Source organism: Seriola dumerili, unplaced genomic scaffold (assembly GCF_002260705.1).
Source record: "Seriola dumerili isolate Sdu_G_001 unplaced genomic scaffold, Sdu_1.0 BDQW01001850.1, whole genome shotgun sequence".
In the NCBI taxonomy this organism is placed as follows: Eukaryota; Metazoa; Chordata; class Actinopteri; order Carangiformes; family Carangidae; genus Seriola; species Seriola dumerili.
The window spans coordinates 119,508-140,311 of NW_019176105.1; the positions used below are offsets into that span (position 1 = coordinate 119,508).

Sequence of the window (20,804 nt, forward strand, 5' to 3'; positions counted from 1 at the left end):
TTTTGCTATGCCAATTTCTGGCATAACTGGGGCATAATCCAAGGAATAATGGAATGAAGGAGTGAAGGAAGAATATAGTTAGCTAGAAAAAAATGGGAAAAAGCAAAAAGAGAGAGAAGTGGCTGGCAGAAATGAAGAATGATGGAGCTCACCTTGACACCGTCTCCTTTGGTCAGGGTGTCCCAGAGTGTGTGTTGAAACTTGGTGAGATCAATCTGATGGCCTCCTCCCAACAAAGCCTGGGGATAAGAAGTAAGACTCATCGTCAAATACTTTTCAGTCAAAGTAAAAAAAAACATTGTAAAGGAGCAGCTGAAAACAATGAATTTCATTGTCAAATGGTACATGAACACATTCAGTGTGCAAACAGTATAAAGCCTCTTTAGAGGCACTCAACAAATAATGCTTCTTCTGTTGTAAATTCTTAATACAACCTATAACATGACCTGCATCACAAGAGTACCAATCTCAAAAAAAGGTATACATTCTGAGACATATCACAGAATGCACACAAGCCCACAATGTCACATCTATTGCAGAGGGCCTGCTGACCCGGGCTTATAAAACGTGCATTACATAACTGATAATAAACCGCACATCACCCATCTCCCATTCAGCTCACCTCCCAATAATCGCTGCTGCCATATCTGCTTATCTATTCAAGTCACTCTCTCATTAAATCAGCTTTTACAGCCAAACGGAAGAAGTTTACTGCTTATAGAAGTCAAATACCATTCATCACGGAGAAGGCTGTAGTTATACAGATATACTGCATGTTTTAATTCACTGGGGAACAAACACATCATTCCTCCTATCTGAATAAACATAGGCTCTTGCAGAAAAAAAGGAGGGTGGGGGGACTGACAACCGCATTAATCTGCTGCCTTTTGCCAGCTGAAATTGAAGTCAGTGAGGCGGTGCGTACCAGTGGATGCCCATCAGTCACAAGACCTTGTGCAAGGCCTGAAAAAGCTGAATGTGATGCTGCTGCACATTGGGAGGTAAAGGATGAGGACGGACGGGTGGAAGGTGGTGCAGCTTTCAGTGTTTATTCATCTGAAACAGTGTCCCCTGGAAGCCATTTTGGCAGCGATGTATCACAGCAGGCGCTGACCTTTAGATACTATGCACAATTAAGCTAAGCTAATAAACACAACTGTGGACCTGGACATTTGGACTGGAAGGCAGGTGCTGTGAATCACCTTGAACGTGAGCGAGTTCTTTTGTGCTTAGGTAGTCTTTCTCAAAGCCAAATTGAAATGTGTTTGTTTGAAACGAATACAAAATGTGCCCTGTGCAACGAGAAGAAATGAGCTGAATAGGAGTTTTGTTTGAGGCGGAAGTTCAGTGTTTGTAATCCAACATTCAGTTTTCACTTTCTTCACTGGTGAAATGCTCTTTGCACAATATCTTAAACTTGACCTTTGTTTAAGGAGTCATCAAAGGTCAGATAGTTAGTGTGGTAGAGCTAAAACAATTGATGAATCCATTAGTTGATCAACAGAAAATTAAACTGCGTCAATTCTAATGATCAATTAATCTGAAATATTTATATTTAAAATATCAAACATTTACTGGATCCTGTTTCTCACATGTGAAGATCTAATGTTTTTATCTGTTTTAGATTTTAAATTCAAGACATGTTTTGGATTCCTGGTTGCTCAAAATAAGATATTTAATATCCGTTTTAAAACCATGGAAATTAATCATCTTTTCTTGCTTTGCCAACAGCTTACATATGGGAAGAAAACTAGGGAAGTAGTGATGCTCATGTGAATTTGTCCTTTTTACCATTTTCATCATATGACTGACAGAGCATAACCTGATAGGACAGAGGTCTGATCAGATGCAAGTTTGAATTTTTCATCTTAAATTTCACCAGTTCAATGCTACAACTATTTTACTACTACTATATACTACTGGATCTGGAAATGTCCAACTGAATTTGAGAAACTGGAAGAACTTAATCAACTTAAAGTCCCATTATTCACTTGTTCTGGAGTTTCTGATTGTATCCCATGGAAACAACTCAAAAAGCATTTTTGTACCTCTGGTTCCCTTTTCCTGAAATTAATGGGTTTTCTAGATTGGGTTTTTGATTAGCTGCCTAAAATAAGACACAAGCTCAAGACATTTTACATTTTATTCTATGAAATTAAATACATCAACAAATATCCTACTAATTATTTTTTTTAAGGTTTCAAAAAGGCTAAGTGGCTAAATGAGACGACAGAGGTTGGTGGGGATATTAAACGTCATCATGCCGAACACGAAAAGCAATCTCTCCAGTCTGCCTTTACAGCCTTGTGTTTATGCATGCAATCCTGCAAACTATCACTAGTATATATATTAGAACTTTAAAACTAGAATTTGGAAGTTAAGTGTAATAATAAAGTATTATTTAGTTATTTATTTATTAATAATAAAGTATCCATCTATCTATCTATCTATCTATCTATCTACAAAAATACGTTATCCCTACAGCACTCTGTTGCGGTGTTATGGTGGCTGGCAAGCTATCGAGTCACTCACCACTGCCACCCACTGCAGTGGAGTGTGTTCACACCATGTTGTGGTGACACACATGATAGTATCACTGAAGCCACCACACCTCTAAAGTGGACGTACCCGACAGTTTTATAAAAAGTACCATTTTGTGGACAAAATGATAGTTACGGTGGGTCATATTATTTATATTGCTTGGAAATCTAGTTTCCATTTTTTAACAGGGATAAATACTTTTTGCACATTTATGTTACATAGTTTGACTTTAAGAAAATAGTAGTGATTAAATTTAACTCTCTGATATTCCGTTGCTTATGAGATTCAAACCCTTAGGGCCTGTCTTTGCTTCCACAGAGGCCCGTTTATAGAAATCAAGTATGTATCATTTTTTCTTACTCTATGTAGCAGAACAGTTAGTCCATACACTGTGTCTGAACTGCAGTTTCTGAGAGATTCAACTCCTGTTATGTAAAAATTCACCAACAGTCCTGACAAATAGGCTCCACACTTGATTTAGTCAAACTAACACAAGGGCTGATAAAACAGTATGCAAAGATATTGCCTTACAGAGAAAAGAGACGAAAGATCAAATAACATGGTTACATACTGTGCTATGTTATTTGATAGATCGAGCGAGTCCCAGAAGCACAGTTCTACAAATACCACTTATATCCACCTGGCAAGAGAATATTGGGTTTCTAGTCGGAGTTATGAAATGTATCACCTTGCAAATATGTGGAAACAGCACAAACAAAAAGATGAGACATCTATTACCATGAGCCCACACAACTGAAAATATTACCACTCCTACACAGTATTAAAGCACATACAGCATGTGTGTGCATACTGAATGTACACATACATGAGCAAAGAGTCACATATGTAATAAAGCTGTCCGCTACTTATGTCAGTTTTCCTCATTTAAAGCATCTCTGTCATTCAATTTGGGCTTTTATCCTTCGCTCAGTCAAGTACCCGGCGACAAATACAGCGGCACAGCATGTTGTTCAGAGACAAAAGTACTCGCTGGTGATCCTCTATCAGGCCCTTTGACAGACGACGTCGGGAACATCGACCAAAATAATAGAAGTCAGAGGGAGATTTCCCAAGATGGCAAGAACACTGGTCATCTTTGCCGATACTGAATGGTACATACAATCCCCCGAGTCCAGCGGTCTAATTTGAAGCACAGATGGTTTTCACTGAAACTTTCCCTGGTAATTTCAGATACGACCATCCTGGAACAAGAGAGACTCAAATCTCAAGTTTAATTTGGTGATCGGATATTATTCAGGCAAACCTGGAGTGATTGCCTCACACTGCTCTGTGGAATTACCGTATTCTTCTACCAGGACAGTAATTGTATCACCTTTTGAGAAATAACATTATTCAAATGAAAGACAAGGGTAAAATGTGCTACAACTGCAAATATAATATTTAAACAAGAGAGAGATACTTCTTTATTTTCCCTCCATGTTCATGAAAGGAGAGGGGGGATCAGGGGAAAATGATACAAGATAACCAAGGGAAGAGATGGCAGGTTATGTGCTGACAACTTATTAAAATGTAGCTGGTGCAAGGGAGCTTTTTACAAACTAAATGCATGTTTACAGTAATTGTGACTTAAGCATCAATTGATACATCCCTGAAGCTGATAAGCCACGTAATAATCTTACAATGTATCAGGCTGATTAGACCACCTGAAGCAAAGTAATTAAGTAAAGCAGAGTCAAACTTAATACTCTAAAGCTTTTTGCCTAACTTCACATACATCTGCTGAGGCATAATCTTAAAGGGAAATACTCAGGCAGCTGAGTTTTCAGCTCTTCCCTGTTTTTCTTTGTTTATTCAAACTGCCGCTAGTATCTTTATAATATGTCCAGTATGTCATTGGAAGTCAGACTATGATTCAGTGGTATTAGATTCAGATTCATGCCCTTCCAACAGATTTAGCCCGGGCCATACCAATCATTGCATAATCAATGCAGTGAAGTGATTTGTTTACATTTTAAATATTTTAAAACATCTTAGCATTTCTTTCGAGGTACCTTTCTTTTTGTTTGGCAAAAAAACAAGATTAGTATGTTTCATAATTCAAAACGGTCCCCATGGCTTGAAGCATTTATTTACCTCAAACTACTTCTTCATCAGCTCTGCGTTTGTTTACAAAGCCCATCTATGAGCAGAATTACACCGGGCATATTTCCAGCAAAGCTCAATTACAGCCTTTAATGGTGTAAAAATCAGCTGGTGTTGTTGTAAGATTCTTTAACCATGCTAAAGAACAGTGCCTCTTTTCTTAAGATAAAAGCGAGAAGACAGGCAGATGGATCGATATATAGCAACGCATCAGTCTATATTTTGCTCAGTATCCGGGCCCAGGGAACATTTCATAAAGGCCATAGGGTCGGCTTATCACGGAGCTAAATGCCAATGTAATTATTAGTGTCTGAAGATAGTGGAAAGGGAAGCACATCCTGCGGCAGTACACCATATTTAATTAATAAATGTCACTCTGTAGAAGGAGTGAGGGGAGTGCGTGAGAAAAGAGAAAGAAGCAGCAGGGAGGGAGGGAGGGAGGGAGAGTGACAACAATACTGATCCTGACTTAAGTGCATAAATACACAACCACACCCGGTACATATAGAAATGAACTCTATAACAAACACAGCAGACACAGATTATACAAGCGTGAGAACATGAGTACAATCAAGTCCTTAGTTTAACCGCTTTGTTATAAAAAATGCAACAACAGGGATACAGGGACGACTCTGTCTTGCACGACATTACATTTTAGTTCCAAGGAAATAGTGTGATGTTCTTATAGCACAGGGTAAACTAAGGGGGTGGCAGCTGGGTCCTCAGTTGGGAATCACCTAATAGTTGCAACATTTGAGAGGAAACGTAATGCCGCCGGGGCCGTATTTTTTAATTGATATACCAGTAAAATATTCTGTGAGTTTCCCGAAAATATCTGCTCGTAGCAACTAAACAACGACAAAACCCCTTTATTGTTACCTTTAGGCCACTCACAGTACTTGGTTACAGTTGGGGAAAGATTGGAACGACAATTCGCGAAGGGTTTTATGGGTCCTCTGTATTAACATTTAACCAACACCACAATTTTTGCCTAACCTTAACCAGCGTGCTTTTGTTGCATACACCTAACCACAGAGAGAATTCAGGATTAGCACCCCTGTCTCTGGTGTCAAAGTCCCTCTACCCCACCCCCACACCCCACACCCCACCCTCCCACAACCTCTTAACCATTAGCGTGCGGTATGTATGGTGAATGTAGCTCTTCCCACTGTAGAAGGAAACATCGCCCGGGAAATAATTCACGCAGCAATTATGTTCCTCATCGCAACATAATTGGGAAAACAAATTAGTCTTATATAAATGTAATTTATAGGAGACAGGGTTGAAATACTTTTGTCGAAGGATAATTCATGGGAGAAAAGGGAGGAAAGTTTCCAATAATGGAATTCCGCTCTTCCCTGAGTGCCGCCTTTGATATGTGATTGACAGCTTCATTACTTAGCTAGTTAGACTTGAAAGAATGGCGAAATAATAAAGATGAGCGGTGCGTGGAATATTGCAGTAGAAGACGACCATTTAGCTGGATTTTTTTCATCACAGAGAGCCACTAATTCCTAGTGACAACGAGGAAGGGATAATTGTATGCAGCGCACAATAACAATAACAAATACGGGACTGTGTTCGTTCATTTGGCCACAGCGTAGATTTTCCCCAAGTTTATATCTCACACCAATATACAGAGATGGACTTTAGTAAGATTCTGACAATTACAGATGATTTTTGTGTCATTTACTGATCTATAGGTTTTGACTGTAAAGCGAGCAAATCCTTATGAATCTGGATCAAGATAACGAATGCTCTGCTAATACCTTTCCAGGTCTAATGACTAGCATTACCATTACTTATATTGAATTCTACTAGCAAGTTCAATCCAATTAGTTTCAGCTCTAACTTGCTACATGTAGGCATCCCATAATCAGTGTAGTAGATCTACAAGCCCAAACTGTAGCCTGTCTCTGCAGTGGGCATTCTGCAGATGAACCTGATTTCTTGTGTAAGAGGCCCATGCAGATCTAAAAAGACTGAACAGTATGTAAAAAAAAAAAAAAAAAAAAAAAAAACTGCAAACACAAATGTCTTCTCATAGCATTTTGGTCTTTCCAGTCAGCAAAAATGTCTGGTATCTGAATGCCAGTGACGTCTAACGGTTCAAACCAACGTTACGAAAATAAATTCAGAGAGAAGAGAGGTGCACACTCATGCCACTGCTGTTCAGTAACAGAAGTCTGAGTCCCATCTTACTTTGGTGGAGGTCGAAGGGGTCAGGTGTCCTGTCTCTTTGCTTTTCCTGCTGTCAGGGAGTATGAACACAACAAGCAGCTTGTCACACAGGACGCAAGCTCCCATGATGCCCCCCAATGCTTCTTTTTCGCTCCTTGCCCCCCTCAATCACAACCCCCTATCTTGGAGTGCTACTTGAGTCATGACTACACCTGGGACCCTCTCGCCTCGGTGCCATTTTTGTCATTGGATCAGCTGCTGACTCCAGCCCTATATCTCCTGTCTTTTGTTCTCTGCCCACGTATTAACTCTGAACTGCCTGGAGAACAGAAAAGGAGTTGAGGCAGCTATGAAAAAAGAAAATAGATCAAGGTCCTGGAAAGCTGAAAAAAAAAAAAAAAAGATGTTTCTAAATGTTTCTTATGCAACAATTTCTATCCCTCTCACACATTTCTTCTGAAGGCGACACTCCTCGGCACAGAAGTGGGTATTCTTGTTTGGAAACAATAGCAGGCGTGCTTGTGAGGCAACTGTTAAGCTATTGCAAAGCAGATGCTTTTTTCTCTCGCCAATCAATTTAACACCTACACCTCCCCTCTCCTCCTTCATGCTGGCTTTGGCTCATCAGTTTTAAATGGCACAAGACACATTCTTGCATTGTTCTTTTGACTTACTCAGAGGACAAGAAATGTCTCTGCTGAAGTAACAGCCCCATCAAGCCTTAATCACCAATAGGTTGGGTCAGCACAGACAAAAAAAATACAGCACTGCACGACAGCATATTACAAAAAACAACACAAAACACTAGTGCAGTATGTGAATACTCTCTGGTTTCTTATACTTTTGTAGAGGCAATTATAATTCAGTCGGTAAAAACAGGATGAAGATTTGGAAACAAATTTTTTTTTTCCCCCCCTTCTGAAACTTGCGGTAGACAGAATTGCAAGGGAAAAAGCCATCTGTGTCTGACTCTTATCCCTGGCTTCTCCAGAGCCTGGATGAGCCTGAGCCAGCAAATGTCAGTCGGATAAAGACCAAGCCTGACAGACAGACACAGGAGTTTTGTCATTCCGTGTGTCATCCCTTTGCTAGCAAGCCCAATCTTTGCCGGTCTCAAAAGCCCCGAGATGATGGGGGAAAGAAACATTCTCAGGGTGAACGTCAGGTTGTGTAACTCCTCCAAGTGCCACAATAGCTGAAACGTTGAGGACATGCACTATTGTGGTGCCCCTGCGGCCTTTGAGAGCTTTCATTATTGTCTTATGTGCTGTGCGGTGGGGTCACCATGGAAACACAAAACACATCAAGCGTTTGCCCACAAAGAATATGAGGTTCTTCAACAAGATGTTTTCTTCCAGGAGCCAGTGGTCTGTGTGGGGTCAGAGGATATTTGATGTGACTTGATTTTTTTTTTTTAAATCCTGAACTCTGCAGTTTATCTGCAGACAAACGCAGTTCAAATTGTATTATCTACAGGATGTGTGACGAGCTGTACTGAACTATACTGTAGGGCTGGGCAGTAATTCAATGTAACTCTTTATTGACTTTAAGTGTAAACCTATTGTGATAATCATAGCATGCTATTGTTGTAAAATAAAAAAATCAGCTTTCGAAGTTAATGATTTCAAGAAAAATGTAATTAAAAATGAAGAAAATTAGTTGTTGAAGTTTTAGATTTACATGTTTGAAGGATTATGTTTCAAGTAATGCATAAGAGTGGAAAAAGATCATTGCACTAATCAGTTTGATTATTTTTGTATAATTTGTAATATTTATCAAAATTAGAAAACGCCTCTTATTAAAAAGGGAAATCCCAGTGTTTTTCAAGCTGGGTCTAATTCTCATAATTGTGGTTGATCCCTGGTTGAGTCCCTTTGCAGCTACATTGGCTAATCAAGGCAAAATCACTACCTGTGCGTTTACCTTTGTTTGGAGTCCGATACAAGCCAATACAAGCTGATTCAAATGATTTATGTAAATGGTACCAGAATTTTCCTTTTATATTCCTGAAGATTTTCATGACATTTTTGATACTATTTACAGTCGCCATTTATTTCTGCAATCTAGATTAAATGTATTTACATTCTGTAATTACTTCTTCATGTATTATTTTTCATTGTTAGTGGTAGAGCCGGCCACTGCTGCCCTGAACTGAAAAGGTCTTCCATTGTATGACGGATTCACAGGAAACAAGGTCTGCATGTAATCTAGTATTACTGTTTGCAAATTTATATCAACGTTACTATTTACTATCCATTCTCTAAATGCAACACCAGCCTGTTTTTTGCTTCCGCATCTTAGTGAGACCTCTGTGTTTTTCTTTATTAATAAATCTCTGATCTGCATCTACTGATTTTGTGGTCTGCTTTCAAGTCCTCCATCCTGCTTCGCTACAACCTTGACACTTTCTGACATTAGCGTTACTTTAGAATAATCCCTCGAAAATGCTCCTGAAATGTTAGGGGGATATTCAGAGACTGCTTCCACTGCTATGACACGCTTTCTGTTCCTCTGATACAGTATAAGATCACTGATCAATGCATTCACTTGGGAGGCGCTAGCATAGATTGTCCCATTGTACAGTGTGTACCATGTTCTCGGGAGCTGCAGTTACACGGGTGCAACATCAATAGTATTTGTCAAGTGGTTAAAGCTGATAAGAATACAAATGATTGCCTTAAGCTTGCTTTAAGGCTTTTTTGTCAGTACAGCTTGTAAGACAGAATTTTCAGCGATGAAGTCAAAGCGATAGAAACACAGCTGTATGATTCAACTTTATGAATCTGACACTGGGTTGTATTTTTATAGACAGCACATTATTTTTAGCTTCTTTTATTTTTCAAAAAATTTTTATTGTCAAACTCCGTAAATAAAAAGTAAGTAAAGAAAGATATTTTATATACTATATAAACAGACGGTCATACCGACAGATCAATAGGACAGCTCTTGATATAAGACACCTCTGTCAGGACTTGTTGGAGCAGCACAAAACGATGCCTCTTCACGTTGCTCCTTCCCTCTCTTGCCTTTGACCTCCCACTGGTTCCATTACCTGTGCCACCCGCGCGACCTCGAGCGCATCCAATCTCGACAGTTACATAACAAAAGACGAGTGTGGAGAATATCAGGGGTGCAGAGGGAGAGGGCAAGGCAAGAGATTGAGGAGTGTCAGGTGTGCAGCCTGAAACAAATATTAAAAAAAAATAAATAAATAAAAAAAATAAAGTCTTTCAGAGTTACCACCCAAATCATTCATTGTACCCCTCCTCCTCTTCCTTCGCCTCCCCTCAATGTCCTCTTATCTCAAAAGAACATGACAAGTTACCGCGTTTTTTTAGCAGGTCAGTTTTCTCTAGCTCAGCTCTACAAACCGCATATCACTCCACCTCTGGTTTCAGCCTGTCATTTCGTATTATATAACTTGAAAGCACTCCAGCTGGGAAGCAAAAACATGACGCGTGTGATGGGAGGTGATGAATGCTACTGGGGGGGGGGCGGGAGGAGGTAGGTGCGCGTCAGACAAGCCCCTTTTTCCAGCAGCCCAGCGAGCCTCATATACCCAGCAGGCTTTTAACACAAGAGTATAATCTCATTGGAATACAGAAACAGATATGCAAACCTGTATACGGCTGGTAGTGTTTACTACCATGATTCTCACCTGCACATAACTCATTCCAACATCTAAGTTAGTGAGGTGTAAGCTGTGCATGGTTTACCTTAACAACTATGTAATCCACAAGCAAACACAGTGTGGAATAGCAAGCTTGTGCATAAGCTATAAAGAAACATCATGGCCTACATCCATATAGTCAGTTAAGTAAGACTGGAATCCTAAGTACAGCTTAGGTCTGCAGATATTAAACTTCTAGGTTACTCTGTGACATTGTTCCAAAGTAAGACATTTCAGAAAGTTAAATAGTTTTTGAAAAAAAAAACTGCTCTTATAGTAACACGCAGTCCTCAAAAATCTCCTCAGAACACACGCATTAAATCCTAGAATAACTGCAAGCTTACGAAACCTCCCTACAAATGCATGAAAAAGGAAATTCTTGGCAGCAGAGGAGAACTGTTCATTTCTGAGCAGGAGGGATCTCTCTCTTTTTTTTTGAGAGAGAGTGAGGCAGGAAAACAGCACTAGAGGCCCAGCCCATGACAAAACAAAGAGATTAAATGACCTGTGAATGTGACTTTCCATTTTTCCATTAGCTGGCATTCAACTTAGAGGCCTGCTGCCCCCTTCTGGAGGCTGGCGAGACATCATCAAGCAAAGATGTACTGTAAAGCCTGCCTTCCGCATTGACGTGGCAGTGATTTGAATTATAACCTCACGGCCTTTTGTATTGATTAAATGCACAGCAATTACAGTCAGTGTCATATCTGGACTCTGTAAATGGCAGTTATATGCAGCACTGTTGAAAAGTGAAAAGCTATTATACAGTATACAGCACTTTTTAAAAGCCTACACACTGATTCAATATTTATCGCTCTGTGTCTCTCTTCACTAATATCTTGCACATTCAGTCAACGTGTTATTTCTTGCCTTTGAGATAAAAGAAAAGCTGAAATCCAACCTCTTGACATACATTCAAAAACAGAATGCAAATATGCCACGGCCCCCTCTGAAGTGAGATTTCAGTGTTGGCTAGGGCCAAATGTCAACCAGCTCGCACAGATGGTGTGAAGAGCCCAGCCGAGTGGGTGACCTTGGTTGGTTAGTGACTAGGGGTGGGAGGGCAGCATTGGGCATCGAGTGTTTCTTTTTTGTGTATATCGGTGAAATAAATTGAAAAGATAGAAAGATGGAGTCACGTCAGGCCTTCTTGCTGTAAGAGGTGCTGTTAGGCTCTGTGGGATGCTGTCAATCTGTCACCATGACAGAAAAATGTCAGAAATGGATCAACGGCATAGAGAAGGGTTTCTACCTGTTTAATATATAAGACTGTAAATTATATATCAATTATCTCTTTAATAGAGTCCCTTTAATGTTAAAACAAATAAAGTTTGGATGTGATGGATGGGAAGTATTTAGACATAACTTTGTACAGAGTAGCAGCTCATGATTATTTTCACTGTCAATCAGTCAGTCAGAAAATAATTACTTGTTTTGTCCTAACGGCAACCAAAACTCAAAGGTATTCAATTTACAGAGACATAAAACAGAGAGAGAGCAAATCCTCAAACTAGGGAAGTCTAAACCTGCGAGCCCTTTCTTTTTGCTTGATAAATGCTTTAAAATGCTTATTTAATTCTCAAAAGTGTTGTTGTGAAATTTTGTCAACTGACAATAAAATAAAAATAATTGCTTCAGCACTAACTTACTGTAATGTATCTGTATTTAGTTTTTGGGACAAATTAGTAAATAATATTGAGTATCTAATTATCAGAATTGTAATTAAAACTGACTTGGAGACACCAGCTGACAAAAAAAATCTCAATCTCAAAAGTAATAAATGGAAATCTGAACATCTCCAAGTCCATTACAACTTCAAGCTCCAGAACAGCTACTACATGGAGGTGAGATTTTCTTCGGTATGAACCATAAACTTGTAAAACATGGTTGTAAAATGTGGTTTTCTGTATAACAATGACAAATAGTATTTAGCTGGACACAGGAATCTACCGGTGCTATAACATTACAGGATTTCCTGAAGACAGTCATGGGATGCCAAAGCGTTCATTATAATGAGATCCTTAAAGTTCTGTTTTTCCCTTTGTCCATGCACCACTACCTCCCAACTACACTACAGTAGCTACACTGTCTTTATTTCTGCCTTGTTACCAACTAATGTCAGCTCTTCTACTGTATATAGGAACCCCTGGGGTATAGCCAATATTATTAAACTGTGAAACAAGCAAGATTTCCATACCCACTAGCAAGCTGTTATTGGGAATTCCCATCCTGTCATGCACCTACAGGAATGTTTTTCATCTACACACTTTTAAAACTTTGCTCTCTTCTTATCAACACCAAGAGGTGCTTGAACAGCAAAGGTGGCCTTTTTTCTTTTTTTTTTCCAATCAAGGGGTTTTCTTGGACTCTTGGTTCTTGCACTTTTTTTTTGCATTCTCTTGCTGAGAAGAAAAAGAAAAACACATTCTATGCTCAGTCTCTTTCCGTTTCTGGTAGACTGGGTTAGGGGCTTTGAAGGAAGATGGGTGGGTAGTAGATGGATAAGTGAAATTCACCTCTGCACAAATGCCTATTTCTTGAGAGAAGGCAATTTCCTGCAGCTCTGTTCATAGCGACAGTCCAAGCTTGGTCACACATCAGTGCTTCTGAGAATGTATTGTCCTATGGCTAATGCCAAGAGAGAGGAGAGTCTGCTCTTTGCAGGATGCTGATTAAATGCAAATGTTTCGGTTTGGGTATTGAAATGATATGTGTCCAGGTCGATGCTGTGTTTAACATACTGAAAAAGGAGACAGCTCGACAGCAATGTTTTTCATCTACACACTTTTAAAAAGTGAAATTCCTCCAACTTTGCTCTCTTCTTACTGACGCCAAAAGGTGCTTGAACACCAAAGGTGGCCTTTTTTTTTTTTTTAATCAGGGGATTTCTTGCATTTCTGTTGTTGAAAAGAAATAGAAAAACATATTCTATGCTCAGTCTCTCCATTTCTGGTAGACTGGGTAAGGGGCTTTGAAGGGAGGCGGGTGGGTAGTAGATGGATAAGTGAAATTCACCTCTGCACTAATGCATATTTCTTGAGAGAAGGCAATTTCCTCTGTTCATAGCTACAGTCTGAGCTTGGTCACACATCGGTGCTTCTGAGAATGTATTTTCCTATGGTTAATGCCAATAGGGAGGACAGCCCGCTCGTTGCAAGATGCTGATTTAGTGCAAATGTTTCAGTTTGGGTATTGAAATGATATGTGTTCAGGTTGATGCTGTGTTTAACGTACTGAAAAAGAAGACAGCTCGACGAGAACGGCGGTATTTTTTGGACAGTGACAAGACATTCTTCTTGGATGCCTATGATTACCTTCTAAATGTGAGTGAACTTGACTCGACATTAACAGCGGTTTCTACAGGAATGGAGGGCTATAACATAATGACAGAATACCAAGTTAGCGCCACTTCAGAATATCCCTTTTCCCTCCCAAGTGGAGTGCCTCCTTTGATCATCAAATTGTTCTCCTGAAAATCCTCTCTGTTCTTGAATTATCTGGGCCGCTGAAGTGGAAACTGAATTTTCTGTGGAGGCCAAAGCTTCTTAAAAGAAAGGAAAAAGAAGGGGGAACTAATAAAAAGGTGTGAAAGTGAAAAATATTAAATAAGCGTGCAAAAAAATATACATTTGGCTTTATTCATGTGACAGAAGAAAAGTAATCAAGGTATTCAGATACCACAGATGAAGAAAAAAACCCCTCTTTCCCTTTCTGTCAACATATACAAAAGAAAACTGCAGCAAGACCAAGTGTTGTACTTTCAACAATTGTGGTATTTATTCATCAACCTGGAAGGATCTACACATATTTGTTAGTATGCACTAGCTATTCAGTGACATAAGTGCAATGTTAAAGTTGCCAGAAAATATATTTGTGAGATAGAAATGCTAAGGATGTGATAACAAAGAATTAATAGACCGATAGAAAGCAAAATCACTCATCTAAATCCCTCCCAATACACAGAATTATATGGTACAACTGTTGCTGCCCTTGGACCTTGATTAAGGTGCTAACATGGGGCCGCTTGTCAGTTTTAATGTAAATTGCCTGTTAACTACTGTCAATGGCACCCTGTTTAATTTGCCCAGCTTGATCACCGTTTGTTGTGGTTGCAGTTAAGTACAAATTTTCATATTCATGCATATTCATACTGATTCATCCTCTTCAGATGCAGTTGAATTCATTAGGAATGCCTCCCCGTTCGACAGCAGAAATAACAAATGAGCACTGATTTCTCTCATCCCTTTCATGTTGGTTACAGCTCTGGTGCTGCTTGGGTGTTTTCTGTTTTACACCAACCACAACCACAACCTCCAAACAATTTCTCAAGTTGGACATTTTACTGGAGCTAAAATTAGGAAGCAGCCAGCGCAAAATACACACCGTCACCCCTAACAGAGAGGAGGACATTTTTACTCTACCCGTAAATACATCAAACTTAATTTGTGAAATAATTTGAACATCTCTGAACTTTTCCTGCCCTGCCGTAGGAGAACCCAGCAGCTGTTTTTTTTTTTGTTTCAGTTTTTTTTTGTGCAAGTGTGTATGATTGTGCATACCAATTGCCATTTAGAGTAGAAAAAGAAAGAGAGAGAGAAGGAAGAGGAAAAATTGAGCTCTAGCCATTTTGTTTACAGCCAGTGATTTTGATATCTGCTGCCTGGTTAGAGGGAGGCTCAACAAGTTTAAAGTGAAACAGACAGCCACGTTCTCACACATTGCAGCTTGAGGGAAAATCACTGTTGGGAAACTGTGCTCGTCCTGTTCAGAATTCAAATGAATATGGAAGGGACCCTGTTGTATGAGTGGAGAAAACAGCCAACCCAGGCAGACAGACACTCAATCCAAGAAAGATACAAAATGCACAGAGCAGGCAAAGTGGATGTAGGTGTAGTATATCAGCTTGTTTGGTAAACGTGAAAAAAACTAAACAGCTAATATTAGGTAGGTATATGGTGTATGCATGGATCATGTTGGTGGGGTACAATAGGCAGCTTGTCATTTTGAGTTACGCCTATATCCACTGTCCTGATGCTATAAATACTCACTAATGCACCAAATGCATATTAATCCCCCGCTGAAAATAGTCCCAAATAAAAGTATTATTCATTCCTGTTTGTGTAACATCTGCTTAAGACTACACTGCCAAAATTACTTAACCCTTTTAAAAATTTTATATTTGTGACCCATTTTAATTTTAAGATTCGTGAATGCATGAGCTTGGGGCTGAGTGTCACACACAGGTAGTTGTAAAAGGATCCGGAGATGGACTAATGGATGTTGGTTTTAGTCTTTCAATGGGACTAAATGACAGTGAGAAAAATATATTAAAAAACAGCAGCTTTACCTTCAGGGGAAACATTAGGGGGAGACATTTCAGGAGAATTGTGTGGGAGCTACTCTATTTTGTCACAAAATTAATCATATCATTCAGTATAAAGCACTTCACTGTGAGAGCATTTGCATTTAACTGATCTAATGACGGCATCAAAGGGGTGTTAATTTAGGTCACACTCATTTCTCTAATCTAGCATAGAACATCGGTACCGAAATCTGTCATCACTTTGTTAGGAATCCTCGTTAGCCTTTCACTACACCTGCCAGCATTGTAGTATAAACTGTATGAATAAAAGACAACTTACCACGGCTTCATCCTCAGAGAGAACCCGCTCCTCATCATGGATGAGTGCCACTTTAGCCTGGAGTTCATCCACTGTTATACTGTTGTGTTTAAAAGGAAAAAAAAAACAACAAAAAAAAAAAAAAAACAGATGACAATAGTGTGAGTTGGTGTTAGTCATTTAGTGCAATGACAAGACATATCCCAGTCAGGTTTGTTTTTTCTTGATCCTACAATAAAATGATTTTATAATAATGATAATGATTCACATGATTTATGATTTACATGTTTAGATAATGTATTATTAGATAATTTAGTTTGTTTTTAGGTAGTAGTAGCAGTAGTAGTAGCAGTAGTAGCAGTAGCAGTAGTAGTAGTAGTATATAACTGGCTGGTTCCATCATGATACACACATTGAGGCCTTCACCACTGCAACTGAGACCAATAACCTGTTCATAAGGTATGTATGTATGCCAGAGCACCTGAGGACTGACAAGACATTTCAACCTCACTTGCTATAGAGAGACTTTGGTTTTTTGAGTTTGGAAAACCCTGAAGATATGAAGTAAATATTGCACTTTTTGATACGAAGAATGATCTTTTGGCTTCACAAGACATAGATTTTGGTGCACAAGCCGTTTGGAGTTATCTGACTTATCAATGAACCAGTCTGTACTTCTGTTTTTCTACGTAGACAAACTTTACTGGTATTTCACCTGATGTGAGAGCAAGTTGAACATTTTCGTTTTTGGGTAAGCTCATTCGTCAGAATGGGCTCATTCACCATTGTATATACTCAGATTCTCTAACCCCTTTTATACTGATATACAGCTATATTGCCGCTGAGGAGATCTCTGTCTTTATGCCACCATTGCTTATTTACAGTAAACCAAACAACGCCGACAAATTATATGTGATTTTATGCCGGCATCCTGGAATTTGAGGCGTGACGTGTAACACAACAATGTCAATCTGGCTCTGTGACTACCTGCGCTGCCGGCATGAAGGTGGAACAACAACGCCCCCCATTCCATGTTCGTACCTTTTACACAGAACAGTGAGGCGGAGTAATGGCGCAACAATCCTCCCTTGAACAGGCTGTGTAAAAGAGATTTCTTTCCTCTTACCCTATCTCATTTTGACTGCCAGACAACACAACACTACACACAGCACAATCAAAATCACACACACCACCTCTTATCCTAGAACACTTAAAGCTTTTCTTCAGCCATTCTTCCCTGCTGGTGTCTTTCTTCCAGAGGTTCCACCTAAACTAACACTACTGAGCTGAGATAATGACTGCATAGCCAAGATCAATCCCGGGAGTCCATCAAAAGTGGAAGTGCAGGCAAACATACAAAGCGAATAGCTTGTTCCACTACAGAGGATCAATGCTTGGGGTAAGTGCTGGAGAAAAACAATGGCTCTCTGCATTGTGAGGCAGCACAAGAGCAGCAGCTCTGAAAAACTTAGGCAAAGAAAAGTGTCCCCAATCACAGAGGGCATTTATATACATATAAACCATGGCATCATAGGAGCAGGTGCTTTGCAATGCACACCTTCAGCAGGTTTCACTGAGAGAGACAGTGTTGAACATTAGGGAACTCACTCTCACACACACACATGCACTGATAAATCTGGACAGAGGGGAGGGGATAAAAAGCACAACCTGTTCGTGGGCCTTTGGGAGGCTCCATCATGGTTCATTTCCTGAAGCAGTTGGTAGACTCTATTTATAGGCCGGCATACTGGTACCAGTTAATCCTGCACTGGGCTGCCAACTTCCTGCCAGCTGGCACAGTGGGCTGCACTTGTGTGTGGTGCTTGGGAAGGTTGAGGATGAAATGGTGGTGAGAGAGTCCACAAGCTACCTTAATGACCAATATGTGGGGGAGAAATTTTTCCCCATAGTACAAACTGATAGGAAGAAACTTTCAGTCTGAATCTTCACCAACAAATGTAGCAAACGCAGCAACAACATTTCTGCAGAGTTAAAATACAATAATGCTGATCGTGAGCAGCATGCTAGCTTTTGACATAATCTTATGTATTTCAGAGAGGATTCAAAACTTCCTGAAAAAAAAAAAACATTGTTGCCATTTTTTATTTCCATGAAGCAATTATTGGTGGCTAAATGGACACAAAAATGAGATTAGTTCACAGTATAAATGAGAGAACAATTATCTGTGAATCTGCATTAAAGATAATTAGCAATTCCAATTGCGTGGATTAAGAACGGGGTAGTGTTTTGCTAAGTGTCATTAGGGACAAAGCCAGGAGCTTTTTTGTACAAGATAAAGAGTCTGCAATGTGCATGCTAATCCGGTTCAAAGTCAGCAAATTGCCTGGCGATGAGCAAGCAGCAGGTATACCGGTGACTTTTGACTTTGCATTTATCATAACAGCAGCTAAATCAAGCTTGACACTTGGGTGTGTGAGCTGCAGAGCCTTACAGGAAAAAATGGTGATGTAGCATACATATACAAAGCCTCCACCTCCTGCTTTATTCAAAAGGGCATCAATACATGTCCTGCCTCAAGATAGCCAGCTCACCGAATCCCATTGACTGACGGACTGAAACAATGGCTGTATAGGAATAAGCGGCACTTGCAGATATTTCAGCTTAGTAATGTGTTTGTTTAAGCGCAGCCCGTGGAGAGACACCACTTGGGATGGAGGGGATAGAGTGGATGGATGGAGGCAGGGCTGGGCAGGGAAGAGGAAGGGATTGGGGGGGCAGAAGGGCTGAATAATGGTACACATCCAGGCGCAGGAATGCATAAGTGGGCACATAGCGCTCCCTGGAAAATCGCTGCACAAGCACTTCATCCTCGATGCAGCCATATGTTTTATAGCGCTTTCAGTTTACTATGCCCAGCCCCACTTCCTTTCTGGGAGAATATGCCCAGTTAGCTTAAGCAGTATTGATTTTTTTCTTTTTTCCAGGCGTGGTGTGGGAAGGTGAGGGCGAGGAAGCAGTGGAGAAAAAGCATGAAGGGGGACAGGCTCATTGGGTACCACGCGCTCTATGTTTCTGCAAGTCAACAGCAAATTTACGTATCTTGCTGGAAAGCAAAATGGATGCCATTCTCTTTAAAGCTGGCAGTGGTTAAACACTGCTCACAACAGCATGTTTGGCATCTTGGGTGGCTGAGGGGAAGCTGGGAGATTGTGGGGTGGGGGGGTTGGAGCGACAAGTGGGTCTGTTGGGACATGAAGATTAAAGAACACAAATAAAGCAATGAATTACTTTTTAAAGTTTGCCGAAGAACAAATAGGTGTAGGAGTTTCAGGGAATGAGATGTGTGCACTCAACTCAGACTGATGAGACTTCACTGCATCAGAAGTTAAGGTGGAACTAATGAATGTAGTACATATACATATTGATGTGAATTGGGTACTCGTGAAAAACCCATTTATCTTATAGCATGAGCAGACAGAATAAATGTAAAAGCCAAAATAAGAGTCACCATTTTAACCCAGTGCTCTGGACCTTCTTTATCTTACTCATCTGTTATGTTGTTTTTGTTCAATAAGCAGGTTTTCTCTTGAGGACTTTGAGAATTACAAGTCAGTGAACATGAGTTCTGTGAATTTGTGGCTCCATCTGACATGGTAATATTTCTTAAATCGACTCTTATACACAATGGCAGACAGTACAGTGATTCCTTAGGGTGTTACGCAAAACTATTTTTGTTTTCATGCTGTATGTAAAACTAAATACCTGCTCTACAGGATGGCTGTTTTTTCAGTTTTTGTGCAATTTTATGTAATTAGCTGGTATTAATTAATCAGTGAAGTTTACCATTGAAAAACATTTTGAAACACCTAAATTTACCAGAAATCTTAGAGACTCCGAGATCCTCGAGTAGCCCTACTTCTTGAGTTGTTAACTTGTATTTTATAGTTTAAAATAAGATTTGAAATGACAATGTCAGTCATATTGTCTGAGCTATATACATCTCACTAAAGCTTGCTCATTTTAGCAACCAGTAGTTCAGCCTGAGAAGCTCAGTGGATCATTTGGTAGAAAAAAGGTGAAGTGAGATTTGAAATCTTCAACCTTGTTGCTCTTTTCACACTCCCCAGTCTTCATACCCGCTGTGCTACATTTTTAAACCTGCACAGAAGGAGGAGAAAAGCCCAAAACTGAGAGCAAATACGCTTTAAGAATTTCTTTAGTATTGGATTTCATAGCAATCTAAATACTGTGACAGAAGCATTTTCACCCTGGCAGGAGTAAAATCCTGAGGGAGAAACTGTTTCAGTATAAAAATATCAGTGGTGGCCTTCAAAAAAAAAAAAAAAGACTCCCTATCATCTAAAAACCTTTGCCAACACCGTTTTTATCTAAATCCAGCCAAACTATTATTACAGCATATTTCTATTATTTATTAACATTTTAAGAATCCCACATCAGACATTTCTAAAAATGAGTTAGCGCAGGGAAAAACACAAACATGAAAACTGGGGCCACGTGGTTTTCAAATGTCAACAATGAAATGATCAGCATGTTATTTACCTGCCATCTTTATTGCTGTCCAGTAACTGGAAAACGCTGTTTACTGTGCTGTTCTGATGTCTGAGACCTAAAAAAACAAAACAAAAACAAATCATATCTGGGTTAATGCAAAAATACCTGATAGTTTACAGAAACCACATTCTAGCAGTTCACATCATGAGCACAAT

General features: G+C 39.7%; 1 protein-coding gene across 1 annotated transcript in view; it reads right to left on the reverse strand.

Annotated features, from left to right (window-relative positions):
- The window catches only part of LOC111239080 (glucosidase 2 subunit beta-like), a 120,346-nt gene that overhangs the window by 82,436 nt on the left and 17,106 nt on the right, over positions 1-20,804 (reverse strand). The window contains exons 7-9 of the mRNA XM_022768848.1: positions 20,638-20,704; positions 16,138-16,216; positions 153-239 (exon numbers count right to left, since the gene is read on the reverse strand). Of these exons, the coding sequence (XP_022624569.1) occupies positions 153-239; positions 16,138-16,216; positions 20,638-20,704 (233 nt within the window). The remainder of the gene's footprint in view (positions 1-152; positions 240-16,137; positions 16,217-20,637; positions 20,705-20,804) is intronic.